General features: G+C 39.0%; 1 protein-coding gene across 1 annotated transcript in view; it reads left to right on the top strand.

Annotated features, from left to right (window-relative positions):
- The first annotated feature begins 1115 nt into the window (after positions 1-1115).
- Positions 1116-13465, top strand: part of APBB1IP (amyloid beta (A4) precursor protein-binding, family B, member 1 interacting protein) — a 52578-nt gene continuing 40228 nt past the window's right edge. The window contains exons 1-4 of the mRNA XM_010285726.1: positions 1116-1189; positions 4468-4555; positions 6430-6722; positions 12483-12560. Coding sequence (XP_010284028.1) covers positions 1118-1189; positions 4468-4555; positions 6430-6722; positions 12483-12560 — 531 coding nt within the window. The 5' untranslated portion in view covers positions 1116-1117. The remainder of the gene's footprint in view (positions 1190-4467; positions 4556-6429; positions 6723-12482; positions 12561-13465) is intronic.

The following is a 13465-nucleotide window of genomic DNA, read 5'->3' as shown; positions in this document are numbered from 1 at the left end:
AGCTGCTGGACAGCACTTTTTACCCTTTCTTAAATATGTTGTCATAAGAGGTCCTGCCAACATTGCTGATGAACTTGGCTTTGGCCAGCATCAAGTCCATCTTGGAGCCAGCTGCAACTATTGTCTCTTTCTTACAGAAGCCAGCCCTACAGCCTCACCGCTACCAAAATCTTGCCACATAAACCCAATAGAGGTGCACATAAACCCAGTGAACCAATAGGTCTATTATATGTTTAAAATTTGACCCTAGTTTGAACCCTAGTTTTGTGTAACCAGTACCAGAGTTCTCAATCCCTTGCAGGCCTGAGCCTCTTAAGAAAATTACTTGTCTCTGGCAGTATTCCATGTCAGACACCCTTTTACACTACTTCTCTTCTTGCAAAGGAACAAATTTATGAGAAAGAGGAATAGGATTATTACAGAAGCTGTATCTCCCCAATATCTCAGCACCACCACTGTGGGTCTGTCCTCACAGCCCCTTCTTGCAACAAGAGCCACCATGTACTGTCATGCAGCATGTACCCATTTTCCTTGTCTCAGTGCTCTCCCTCAGATGTCTTGAGGTTAGGTAACTGGAGTTCTCTCAGTGCACTAGTATTTGAAAGAAAATAGGGAGAAATATCGAGAACAAAAAGTTGGTCATGTACCTAACCATAACCAGGTCCTGCACTAGATAACATATAATAAACTGTTGTTGTATTAGTTGTCTAAGTCAAAGAAAGAAAGCTTCCAAGATGAAGCATTAAGGAATTTCTCAACCTCAAACTTAGTTTCCCTCTCCATGTTTCACTAGCTACATTTCTATGATGTTTAAGATATAACCAGGGTTTATTAGCTAGTGACTTCCTATGAAATGTACATAATACAGGGAGGTTTCTGGAACTCCTAATAAGTGTAGAGCCCAACAGTGTATTTAAGCATATGCAGGATTGAGATTCTGATCTGTTAGTAGTTATTCCTAAACAATGGATGGAGGTTTTTGCAAGTCATGAACAGTTGTTTTAAAGTTAACTGGGAACACAATATAAAATAACATTGCATATCCTCTGTTTTTCATCATTGCTGGCTTTGAAATGAACTTGTGATCATTCCTTGTCTGTGGATATTTTTCTTTCAGATGGAGCAAACATGTGATGATATAGATGAAATGTTCAGCAATTTACTTGGGGAGATGGACATGCTGACCCAGGTAAATAAATCTTTTTTTTCCATCAAGATTAGAAAAATAGCTATTATGTGTTAGAGAAAAGAGGCAACTTTTCTACATTTTCCATGTACCTCCACTCTGAATAAATACAGATACATTATTTTGAAAAACCTTGAACTAAATTTCTCTGCTTGACATTTAAAACACGTGGCCTGAAGAATAAGGTCATATCAGTGCAGGCTAGATTATTAAAGAGAGCTAACTGCTTATGAAAGACGCTTTCTCCAAAAAAACAAATAAGCAGTTTAAATTCCACTAGACTCAGTCCCAAGAAATTGAAAGATTCTGTCAAAACAGGAAGAGTTTGAGTCAGAATTTTCAGGTATGAATACTTTGCGTACTTTGGTAAGTGGGATGTAGCCTGAGTGTCAAATGTAAACTTTGGAAATGAAAGCAACATTTTGAACATAGGCATAAGAGTAATCTTTAGATACGGCAAAATACTAAGTTACAGCTGGGGTGGCATGTAAGAATTTATTATAGAGACCTTATTGCCAGTGCAGAATACACTCGTGAGGGGAAACTGTAAAACAGCATAAGCCTATTTCTAAACCTATAGTCATGGAATACATCCTGCAAAACCTGATGAAAGGAGAATTTTTGTTTCTAAAACAACTCCACAAAGTCAATAAATTTGTTGTATTTTAATAAATGCATGCTTGAAAGCACTTGAGCTGTCATCTTGGATTCTGTGTGAGTTTGCTTACAAGCCTCTGTTCTGAGGGGTTAGTCTTTGTGAATCCCAGTGCTTGCCAAATTAAATACCAATAATTCTGAGCCACAGAATAGGAATTGTGCTTAAACTGTGTGGAAGCCAAGATTTCACATGGCTTTCTCAGCTGTCAAATCACAATACTTTGCCCCTTGGTAGCCTTTCTGCTTTTTAAGGGCTTTTTATAACCATGCATATTTATTTTTTATATATATGTGTATATAAAGAGGGGGATTTTAGGGTAATTTAATTTCATTATTATGCCTTGAAAATTAACAAAAGACTGCTTGTGATTAATTTTACCTCCTCAGGTTGGACACAGCACTGTTACCAGTGCAGGTGAGGGGAAGAGAGTGAGTGAGTGAGCCTCTTCTCTCTCCCCTCATCAGTGCAGTACTGGATGGGATGAGAAGTGTTTCTAGGGTGGAGTCAGACTTTTCCTCCTCCTCCCTAAAGTGCTGGCATCACCTCTTACATCAACATTGTATGGGAGGAGGAGACAGGCATGTCTGAAAGCCTGAAGACTTTCAGTTAAGAAACTCGCATCTGTTAATTCCTTTACACTCTTAATTTCCAAAATGGGACTATAGATAGTTTTTCACCCTTTTTTACCTGTTTGTCTGTTCCTCAAGTAAGCGTAAGTGATGGAAGCACACAGAGATGCCTCCACATTGCAAAACAACGCTGAAAAATAAATGCAAATTCAGAATTGGGCTTTTCTTCTATTTCTATTTACTTAATTTTAAACTTTTTCTTAGCATTTTGATTGTTTTCTCTTTAATTTCCTTTTGCATGTACTTTCTTTTTTTTTCCCCGCACTATTATGGTCATTATGAGATGTTGCGTTTTCTTGCTAGATTAGTAATGAAAGTATTTCCTTTATGGCCTTACAGTCTGTTTCATCAATACATTTTGTGCCCTCCCCTTTTCTCTTTTTTTTATTGGGCACTGTAAAACTATCTTACGTGCTTCATTTCTCACTCTTCCCCTATTTATACCATGTCTATTTTTATGAGAGTGAGTATTAACACAGAAACAGTGTTTAAAGCTATCACTGCTTTGCTTTCCAGCTCTGTATAACTTCAGAAGAAACCAAGATGTTCTGGGTGGGAAATAGGTGAAAAGACCTGCCAAGAAAAACATTTGCATTAATTTTCATGGAGAATGCCTCAGTTTCAGGCAACTGTAAGAAATGTAAATGCCTCTGGTACAAATTGAGTATGAGCACCAGTAGACAAACATCTCACAGGGGTGTATAAACAAGGGTATAGCTTGTAAGATATATGAAGTAATCCTTCCATTCTGCACAGCATTGTTAAGTTCTCAACAGGGAAACTGTATCCAGTGTTAGCACTGCACTTTGAGGAGAAGGAGGGATGACTGGAGAAAACCCGGAGGAAAGCAATCAGAATCATGAAAGAAACATGACCTATAAAAAAAAGATTGCACAGGGGTTATTTAGTCTAGAGAAGAGGACACTGATAAAAATCTTAAAATACACCAAAGGCAGCATCTGAGCAGAAAGAAATATGTGGTTTCTTGTGTCCACAGAGAGTAGGACAACAGGGAATGGTCCTCAGCTGCAGGAAAGGAAGTTTAGGTTGAGTGTCACAAGCAAGGTTTGATGTCAGGATTAGTGATCTTGATAGTGAAGCAGTGGAACAGATTGCCAGAGGTGATACAGAATTTATCTAATAGGAAGCTTTTTAAATCAGGTTAGGTATACATTTTTCAGGTATGACCCAGGTATAACTGCCCTGCCTTAGGACAAGTGCATGGTCTAGACAGACCCTTGAAATTCCTCCCAGTCTTGTCTATAGTGTTTGCTTATTAGAGCTGTCGCCTTCCTCACTGTGGAAGGGAGAATTTATCTTTTTTTTTTTTCTCCACTGTACGCTCTTTTTCTAACTTGTGAAGCATTAGTTCTCTGCTTGCTTCCTAAACAACAAGCCACAAACTAAGAATTCTCTATTTAACTGTGCAGATTTGCAGTTTATGTTGCAAACAGCAGCGTGTTTCATTTGTTATGCTTGGATTAATATTTTTTTTTGCAAATGGCATGAGAAAACAACAGTTAAGTTACATTTATATTAGTAAATAAAGCACTCTAGAGCAAATGGCACTATGTAGCTCAAATGTGTACACAGCTAAACTCTTTCAACACCTTCCCCTCAGCCCGCTTCAGAAAAACCATCAAAACCTAAAAATCAGTCTGGCTTTATCCACTGTCCCTATTAGAAACGGCCCTACCCTCTGCTGTTCCCCGCATCACTCTTGTGTTGCCTGACAAGAGTTGCAGCTGGCGTAGGTAAATATTGTATTGCATGCAAACCATTAAACACTTGACATGACTGTGAGACAGTGCTTGAACCTGGCCGTATTTAGTTTACCATAACCTATTTAGTTTAGGCATAATCCCAGGAACTAGCAGGTTCCTTGAAGAAGAATCGATTTCATTAGAAAAATTCAGGTAATTGATTTACAAATGTTCATGTCTGTAATAAATTGTTATGTCATCAGACACCTGTGTTTTTCTTCTACCTTACAGAGTTTAGGAGTGGAGACTGTACAACCTCCCTCCCCCAAAGTGTCCAACAATGAATTTAGCTTTACAGTTGGCTTTAAAGATTTAAATGGTAAGTAGCTGAATGGACTCTTTCATGCTTTTTATGCTTATTTAAAATACCTCACAGCAACAAATAAGAAGAAAAACTTCAAACACCCTTGATAAAACAAACAAACCCCAAAACAAAACCAAATGTTTTGCTGGAGTGGGAAGTATATTTGTGTGTCTCAATTTAGGAAACTTCAAATGGGCCAAATTTTTTTTAAAGAGACATTGCTTAGTTTTATATAGGAGTCAGACTTTTAAAAATGTCTGAATGTAGAGGAAAACAAAAGTGAGAAGTCCCCCAAATTACTTTCTAAAATGCAACCTATTTAATGTAAAGGTTTAACTTAATAGAAGACGGAGTTCCTCAGTGTGAGGTCAGAACTGCATAAGCATTTTTGTCCAGTGGAAGTTCCAGCTTCAACTGCTTCCACTTTACATTGCTTATTCTCATTCTGGTTTGCACTGTCATTTTCGCATGTACAGCTGCTTGTTGAGCCTGTGTGACAAACCAAATGAGCTAATTTATCCAAGTGTAAAAAAAAAAGAACGCTACCTTTGGTTTTGTTTATGTTTTTTTTCTTTTTACTGGGAGCTAGTTGTTTTCATTTGCCTGAGTTGGTTTTAACTTGTTTTTGTCCCAGAATCAGTTCACTATTAAGCTACATGATGCCTCTACCAGCAAGTAGGTAGAGATATATAAACAGAAGGGATCATAAGCCACCTTTCCCCACTGAAAAGCTTATGAAAATACTCTATTAGCATAACAGGTAAAGCAGAGTAAACAGAGACATTCTGGTGACATGTTCACACTTAGTCTGATGAATGATCTATTCTTTGTTGGACTATATTAGCATTTTTGAGTATCTAGTTCAGCGCTCTCCATCCGTTTCCAAAATCCCACTTAATCTTTCCCAATTTCTGATTTATTTTTTTTTAAACTAGACTTTTCAAAGAGATTTAAACCACTAAATATGTTGGTTGTTAAAGAATCTTTCTCTTCTAGAAAGTTAAATCATCCTACAGGATGTTATTCCACAAGATCTCTTGTACCATAGCTAGTTCAAACAACCAAAGAAGAAATTGCATATGAACTTCCAGTATAGGATTTTATCTTACACTCTGACAGTGTAGAAGGCAGAAAGCAAAACTTACAATATCTCTATCTGGTTCATAAGATACTTTTGAAAATTGCATATGAACTTCCAGTATAGGATTTTATCTTACACTCTGACAGTGTAGAAGGCAGAAAGCAAAACTCTATCTGGTTCATAAGATGCTTTTGAAAAAGACTGTCTTGCTTGTTCTTTTGCTTAATCCTCAAAACCCTACATATTACATGAGGTATGTCACAGATGTTGCTAACACAATTCCTGGTGTGCCACAAATGATACCATACAATTTTGTGTGTCTTAGAACTTTCTGATTCTGCTTCATGTTAATTTTGGAGTTGTAGAATAGTAGTAATATATGAAGATATTCTTGGTCTAGGCCTCAGTATACACGGTTTGTTGTGTGCTACACTAAAACCTGTTAAGCCTTTATGTATGTACTTAATTTAAGGTAAGTAAGTAAACTAATGGGAGCTAATGGAATTTCTTCCATCCATATCACAAAGCATGTGCCCAGAAACCTTGCTGGATCAGGGCCAGTGAAGCTTCCTGTCCTGTTTAATTTGTATTCATAGAGTTTCTTGTACTCTGAACTTCAGTATGACCAAATTAATGGCTAGTCCTAAAACACATTTGTTTTCTTGAACCCATTTAAAATGTTGTTTCCTTTCCCATAACCCTTATGTCTTACTGTAAACATGCCTTCTGCAATTTAATCTCCACTGAACTGGAAACATAGTGTTTTGCATTGCACTCACTCTGACACATTTTGTGGTTTTCTTTACAGAATCCCTAAGTGCCTTAGAGGACAAAGACCTGGATGCTTTAATGGCTGATCTTGTAGCAGACATAAATGATGTTGAACAGAGAACTTTACAAGCCCAGAAAACTACTTCTGGCAACCAGCAAAGTATGGTCAAGCAGCCTTCAACAGGCTTGGATAGTGACGTTTATTCTAAAGCAAGTCCCTATGTAACCATTACCAGACAGTTTGGGGATGACTTGCCCCCTCCACCTCCAGACCCTGATTTAGACCTTCCACCACCACCACCACCACCTCCTCCTGAGCCACTCACCCAGGTGAGTCTGGATGGAATCTTGTTCTAAGCATTCAATAGTTCTTGTAATTTTGCATGTGGTATTTGGCATTGGAACAACAGTGGATGTTCCAGGTAGAAACATCTTGCGAAGGTTCTGCAGTGATGAAGCATGTGTGAACTGTGGAGTGAGAGTTTTCTATTATTGTGGGCTTAGCAATTTCTGCCTGTTCCTTGACCTATTGCCCATTCCTTTGCCTTTCTAATCATCATTTTTATAGCCCAAGACAGGCATAAATCATTGCAAATGGTTTGCTGTTACACAAAACTTGTCACTGATTTTTTTTTAATAAGCACTAATTAGTTAATAACTTCTCATAGAGAGCTTGGCTTTGACATCAGTGCAAAGCACAGTCAAAGATCCTACCATTTTGTGAAGATGTTACTGTGTGTGTTCTTTGCAGTGTGTGCTGCTGGTACTGATGAGATGGTTCTGTGGATGTTTCCCTGATCCATCCCTGGCCTAACAATAGGAAAAACTCTTCAGTTATGTAAAACTCAACATTTGTTAGGAGACTGGGTGCAAGGCTGAGCAAAAAAAGTGCCTGTTCTAATCCCAACAGAGAATCACTCTGCTTCTTTTGGTCTTGTCTTTGAAAGAAAGTAATGAAGACCATCTGCATTATGAGACAAATGCTCTTTACTTAGGAGGTGCCAAAGTTATCAGTAGGTGCAATGTATAAACAATTGGCTTACTTGCACACTAAGATTTCAGACTTACAACCACCTCTTCCACGTTTGAGTTTTTTGCAGATCTGTTTTAGCAACTGAAATTAAACATATTTCCAGTAGAACCATTAGAAGCTCATTTCTTTGGCATGAAGTTGTGGAAAGGGAGATAACGTAAGAATTCTGCCCTGTTGCAGCCCTGTGGGGAGAGTACATGCATTAGAAGAGTGATGCAGCCCAAAACCCATGAATCTGAAATCATGAAAGATCTAAAAATATCTCTTTCAGTATTCATATGCATAGTAACTATGACAGAGAGGAGGTGTTTACATTCAGGGAATGGAAGGATTTTAGGGAACATGAAAAGTGCTCTGTCAGCCCATGTAGAACTGTACCGGTCACTTTTGCTTAAAATCATGGGCAATTCATTGCAGTTTAAAAGCCCACACAAACTGAGTATGAATCACCTCAACATCACTGCTGCCTCTGTGTTTAGCATCATACAGCAAACGTATTCAGCAAAAGGAATGGAAAATTTGGTGGGAAGAGGACCTTTCTGATTATACAAAAAGTGATTCAGCGGATGAAGCTTAATTTGGTGTGTAGGACCTTTTAGTGCTTTTTGAAGAGTGAAAGTTGTGAACTTGGGAGAAACGTCACCATTTTTCTGTATCTCAAAGATAATATTTAACTTCCTATCTTAAAGGAATATGAACATTTGCAAAACCAGCAACTGGATGGCTTCAGAAGCTCAAGTCTTCTATTTAACTAGTATAATTGATACAGAAAAGATGCTATCAAGATAAGTTCTATCCATTGTCCTACAAACATGTCCCCATCTTGATTTAGACTTATGACCTTTAAGGAAGTACCAAGCTTCTAAATAGTCTGGTTTGGAAGCTGAGGAAGTACGGTCTGGAAAGGTAGCTGGTTAGGTGGGCTGAGACTGGCTAAACTGCCAGACTCAAGGGGTAGTAATCAATGGTTTGCTGGCTGGTAACAAGTGGGATCAACCCTGGGGCTTGTATTCTTTAACATTTTCATCTGTGATGTGAATGAAGACATAAAAAATAATTTGCAGATATACTGAAGATGTTTCTAATTAAGTGCACTGGCTGACGGGATGAATGACAGAACTTCAATGCAGGTGGACCTTGAGAAACATGAGGACTGGGCCACTAAAACCCTCAGAAATCCAGCTACATACAAGGTCCTGCAACTGGGGTGGATTAACCCCATGCATTTGTACAGTTTGGGAGGTAACAGGCTGAGCAGCAGCCCTGCTGAAAAGGAGATGGCATCTTGGTGGGTGCCACATTGAGTAAGAACCATGACTGCAAGGTTATCTCAGTGTGGGAAACTGGCCTGTGTTGGGAGGAGCATGGCCAACAGACTGAGGGAGCTGTTATTTTCTCTTGGAACTGGTGAAGCCACACCTGGAATATTGCACCCCATTCTGGATGTGGAGATGCTGGAGAGTGTCAGCAGACAGCTACTGGGATGGCCGAGGAGCATGGAGTGATCAGGGGCCAGTGAAGATAGGCTGAGGGAGCTGGGTTTGCTTAGCCTGACAGAGGAGGCTGGGATCTAATGACAATCTAAAAATACCAGAAGGGTAACTACAAAGCTGGTGGAGCTCAATTCTTCCATGGCAGTGTTAAGTCATATAACAAGAGGCAAGAGCTATGTGTTGTATCTTTGTAGTTTTGGACAGGACATTAGGAAAATCTTCTCCTTTTCAGGTGGTGGTGTAGCATTGGAACAGGTGGCCCAGAGAGATCACAGATTCTCTTTCTTTGGAGTTTTTCCAAACTTTGCCAGGCAAAATCATGGCTGATCTGATCTAGTGTTGGTGACAGTCCTGCTTTGGGCAGTGACCCAGACTACGGACCTCCAGATCTCTCTTCCAACCAGCGCTTTTATGATGCTATATTCTAAAGCTCACTGAATATCAACAGTGCTGCACAGTTCTTTCCCTTGAGTCTTGTACTGAGCTAATTCTCTATTATCTGGCATTCTGAATTACCTAAGAGTCAGATAAGATTTTGGAGTGAAAAGAGGATATAGTTGCTAAACACAACTGGAATTCTGTGTGCAAAAATGTAGCTGGAAGTCACTTCTGTCCCCCTCAATTAAAATGTTCCTCTGAGATTGTGTGCCTAGTTAAATCTCTAGCAGTATTTTCTAGTCTCTTTCCAGATGCAGCAAGAGGACAGAGAAAGATGGGAACAGGAGGTAGAGGCATTTCTAAAGAATCTGTCTGCAGTAGTTGATTTCCTCATTAAGGCACTAGTTCTGCTTTCTCCTGCAGCCCTTCCTTCATTTTCTGATACAGGTTGTATTCAAATACTGATAGGATACCCATTGTGTGACTTACTGTCCACAAAATTGCCTACAGAGCTATTACACAAGTTGCACTGTGAATGATGGAGGTAATAACCATTTAAAATTAATATCAAAAGAATTGATTTCAAATTAGAATTTACTGTCTTAGTATTTGCTTTGATGTGGCATTTCTGCTTAGTAAAATGAAATGCAGCTGTGAATGAAATGCAGCTGTGAATGGAATGTATTTTGTTTCATCAAAATTCATGTTCCTGTTAGCCAGGATTCTCGGTCAGCGGTTCTTGAGCCAATCAAGTCTGACATTTTGTTTAACACTTCTGGTTGTCTGTAGTCAAATAAGAATAGTGTTAATTATTCTCAATGCACCTGTGATACTAAGACTCTATTCTCTAACCCTTAAGTGTGCCAAAATTAAGAAGTACAGCCTTTCTTTCAGGGAAGCATAGGGCTGTTTGATAAGTTTCTATCAACTCTGATGTTTCTTTTTAAAACTGTCTTTACACTAAATAAGGCTTCTACGTTTTCTATTATATTATGAAGATTACTTTTATGTGCTTCCATTTGAAGAGCCAGAAAACGTGGTGGTGATACTGTAGTGGGAAAACAAATCTTTCGGCCTGTCAAAGCATTTCTTTAACACTGCTAAAATTTTGCATCTGATAGCTTATTTACTTCTCATTATTTCCTTTTTCTACATTAAGAGAGACAGAGGTTATGAAAACATGAGGGCTCTCAGGTGAGAGCTCTGTTGCACAGATTTGTACAATGTGTGAAACTCTGTTCAACACAGGTTGCATGCAAGTGAAGCCTGAGTTATACTTGCCTAAAACTTTCAGCAGAAAGCCTGCCCACACCACACTCAACCACTTTGGTTACGATGCTTTTCCTGCTTCCTGCAGAGAAGTGTTTTGAGATGGTAAGGGGAGGGCCATAGTGTGAGAGGCTGCGTGCTCTTCCCTCTATAGAACAGTCAGCCTTACTGCAAAAGCCACTTTTATCCAAGAGCTTCTGTTCAACTACAGAAGCTCTTTTTGTATTCTCAAAGTTAAGCATCTCTGAGCTGCAGCAATGCAAAGTTCCATACCTGTGGAGGAAAAAATAAGACGTTTTTTAACTCCGATTGCCTGGGATTTATAGTGGAGAATTTGACAACAGCAAACATGGTTAAAGCCATCGCTTTCAGGTTGCACACCTCACCTTGTATTTTTGACATCCTTAAGGATGCTAGTATCCAGGGGAAACAGTGATTAAACAAAAGATCTTCAGTTCCGTGGGAGGGATGTCAGTCAGGAGTACTTTAGTTATGGTTGAATCTGCCTCAAAGCTTGGGAATAACATGGTAACATTCTTAGCTCTTTATTTGCTATGATTCTGTGATATCTCTCTAAGAAGGGAGTGGTGGCAATGTTAGTTAATTAGTTAGGCCTAGTTTCTTGCAAGTGCATCTCCCATGAGTTACAGCCGTCCTGGGTTTCCCTTTGTCCAAAGATCACTAAAATTATGATATTAAGGTAGAAAATGGAGGTTGAAGGTAACACAGTGAAAAATCTTGTGTGGAAGCAGGGCAGGAACTTTTTTCCATAGTCATTGACTGGAAGTTGGGTGTGCCTGTGAGTACCATAGCACAAAATCCTACCCCTTTAAAACAAACGGAACTATGAAAGTGAGAATGAGCAACAGGGACAGTAAAAATCATCAAAGAGGCAAGAAAGCAAAGACAAGACCGTTTTCAATAGGGGGAGCATGGATTTAAAGTTGGAAAGAATCAGAAACCTCCAGTAGTACTAACAGTCTAAGACAGCCCCAGGAACAAGTTAATTGCTGTCCAAAACATACTTTTCCAACTTTGTATGTTACTGGGGAGACTACTGGAAGATAGATGGCAAAAAGAAACAGTCACAGTCTATACACCAGTCTCAGAGGAAATAGTAGGCGTTGGTATCTGGTATGCGTGCCTAAAACTCTCAGCAGCTGGGGATCCACAGTCTCCTTGGATAACAAACTTCACTGATAATAAGAGGGAGGCATGATATTGATACAGCTACTTTGTAAAGGAAGAGCCAGGTGATACTGAGATTTTTAGGAATCTTATTGTGGCATTCAGCAATTACAAGCTGAACTTGAGTTAGATAGATCCAACTGTGTGTGTGTTAATATGGATAGGTCCATTACTAGAATAAAAAGCCATGACATAATCCAGTTTAAGGAGGTATTCCTTTCAGTAAGTATGAATGCAGTAAGAGCTTATATGTGGCAAATGAAAGAATGAAAGTAAACTAATGTACTTAACAGGAAGTGTAAAATTGTAAGTGGTGTAATCGCAAGCCAAGTTTTCAGTAAGATCCTAACCCTATTGAAAGGCCATTTTTCATCCAAGCAGCTGCATCCACAGTGCTGTTTCCTTCAGGCTAGATCTTCCTTCATCTTCTCTTTTGTATCAGTTGTAACCCATATGGAAACATACAATAGTCCAGTTTTTCCTGTAGCATTTGAGGACCAGACCATGTAAGAGCTGTGTGACTGGGCAACAAAAAGAAGCACTGGACTTGTAAACCAAAGCTTTGGCTGGAGGATGTTAGCTCAAGGAAAGCTGGGGATTCTCTGTAACTATGAAGTTTCCTGTGACAAGCCTTATATTCTGGATATAAATTATAAGAAACAACTCATTTCAAGTAAACATAAATTGCTGGTCTTACCTAAGTATACCAAATATCTTGTGTCTTTTCAGGAAGAACAAGAGGCAAAGGCTAAAGCTGACAAGATTAAACTTGCATTGGAGAAACTGAAGGAAGCCAAAGTTAAAAAGGTGAGCGTTAAAATAGTGAAATGCTACCATAAGAGCTACCAGCAAAGTATCTATTATCATTCTTAATAATAAAATTCCTACTAAAATCAGTAGGCTTTTTCATATTTTGTCTGTAACTTGAGACATCTAAAGATATTCTGGGGACCTGTCTTGTCGTCCTCCTGAAGAGAAGCCTCTGGGACAATGCTGCCTCTGAGGGACTTATTTTTAAGAGAACTTGGAAGGCTCTGCCTCTTTTTTTATTTTTTTCCAATGTTGAGGCAAAGCCCACTGTTCTGATAGGCTGCTTTAGAGAAAGTGGAATGTACACAAAAATGTTGCTTACTTATGCTGTGCTGATTCCAGAAGTATTAAACTTTTCTTCTACAGTGGATGTGGACTTAGCTAATCACAATTAAATTAACGAGGGTCTTCTTGCTAAAACCTTTCACAGCAGTGTAGTAATATACAAGGATAACAGAAATTATATTAGACCAACAAATTAGAAAGCTTCCAGCCAGTGTCTGCACAGTGCTGTAGTGTGTCACGTAATTATGCCGACTTATCCTAAGCTAGTGTTCCAGCTGAACTCAACAGAAGCTGCAGATGTTCCGTAACTCTGAAAAATGTATGTGAAGAAGAAACAGTCATGACCTTTCAGTCTTGCTCAAATGGGAGATGAGAAGTGCTGGAGATCAGAGCCTGCAGGGCTTCCAAGAAGAATTGAAGCTTCCAATAAATTTCAGGGTGTCCAGACTTGAGGTGGTTCCCACAGAACACTTTACGTTCATGTACAAATGCTAATTCTGAGAGAATGTGTTGGGAGGATTTCACCAATGTTGTCTTTGGAAAGCTCTATAACTAAACTTATGACTGCTCATTGGTCACCCTCTTTTCCTTGTGTTAGCAATTCTCCTTTGGGAGGA

This window comes from Phaethon lepturus, unplaced genomic scaffold (genome assembly GCF_000687285.1).
Source record: "Phaethon lepturus isolate BGI_N335 unplaced genomic scaffold, ASM68728v1 scaffold994, whole genome shotgun sequence".
NCBI classification, from domain to species: Eukaryota; Metazoa; Chordata; class Aves; order Phaethontiformes; family Phaethontidae; genus Phaethon; species Phaethon lepturus.
The sequence above is the reverse complement of the archived record's forward strand: the minus strand, read 5'-3'. Positions and strand labels throughout refer to the sequence as shown.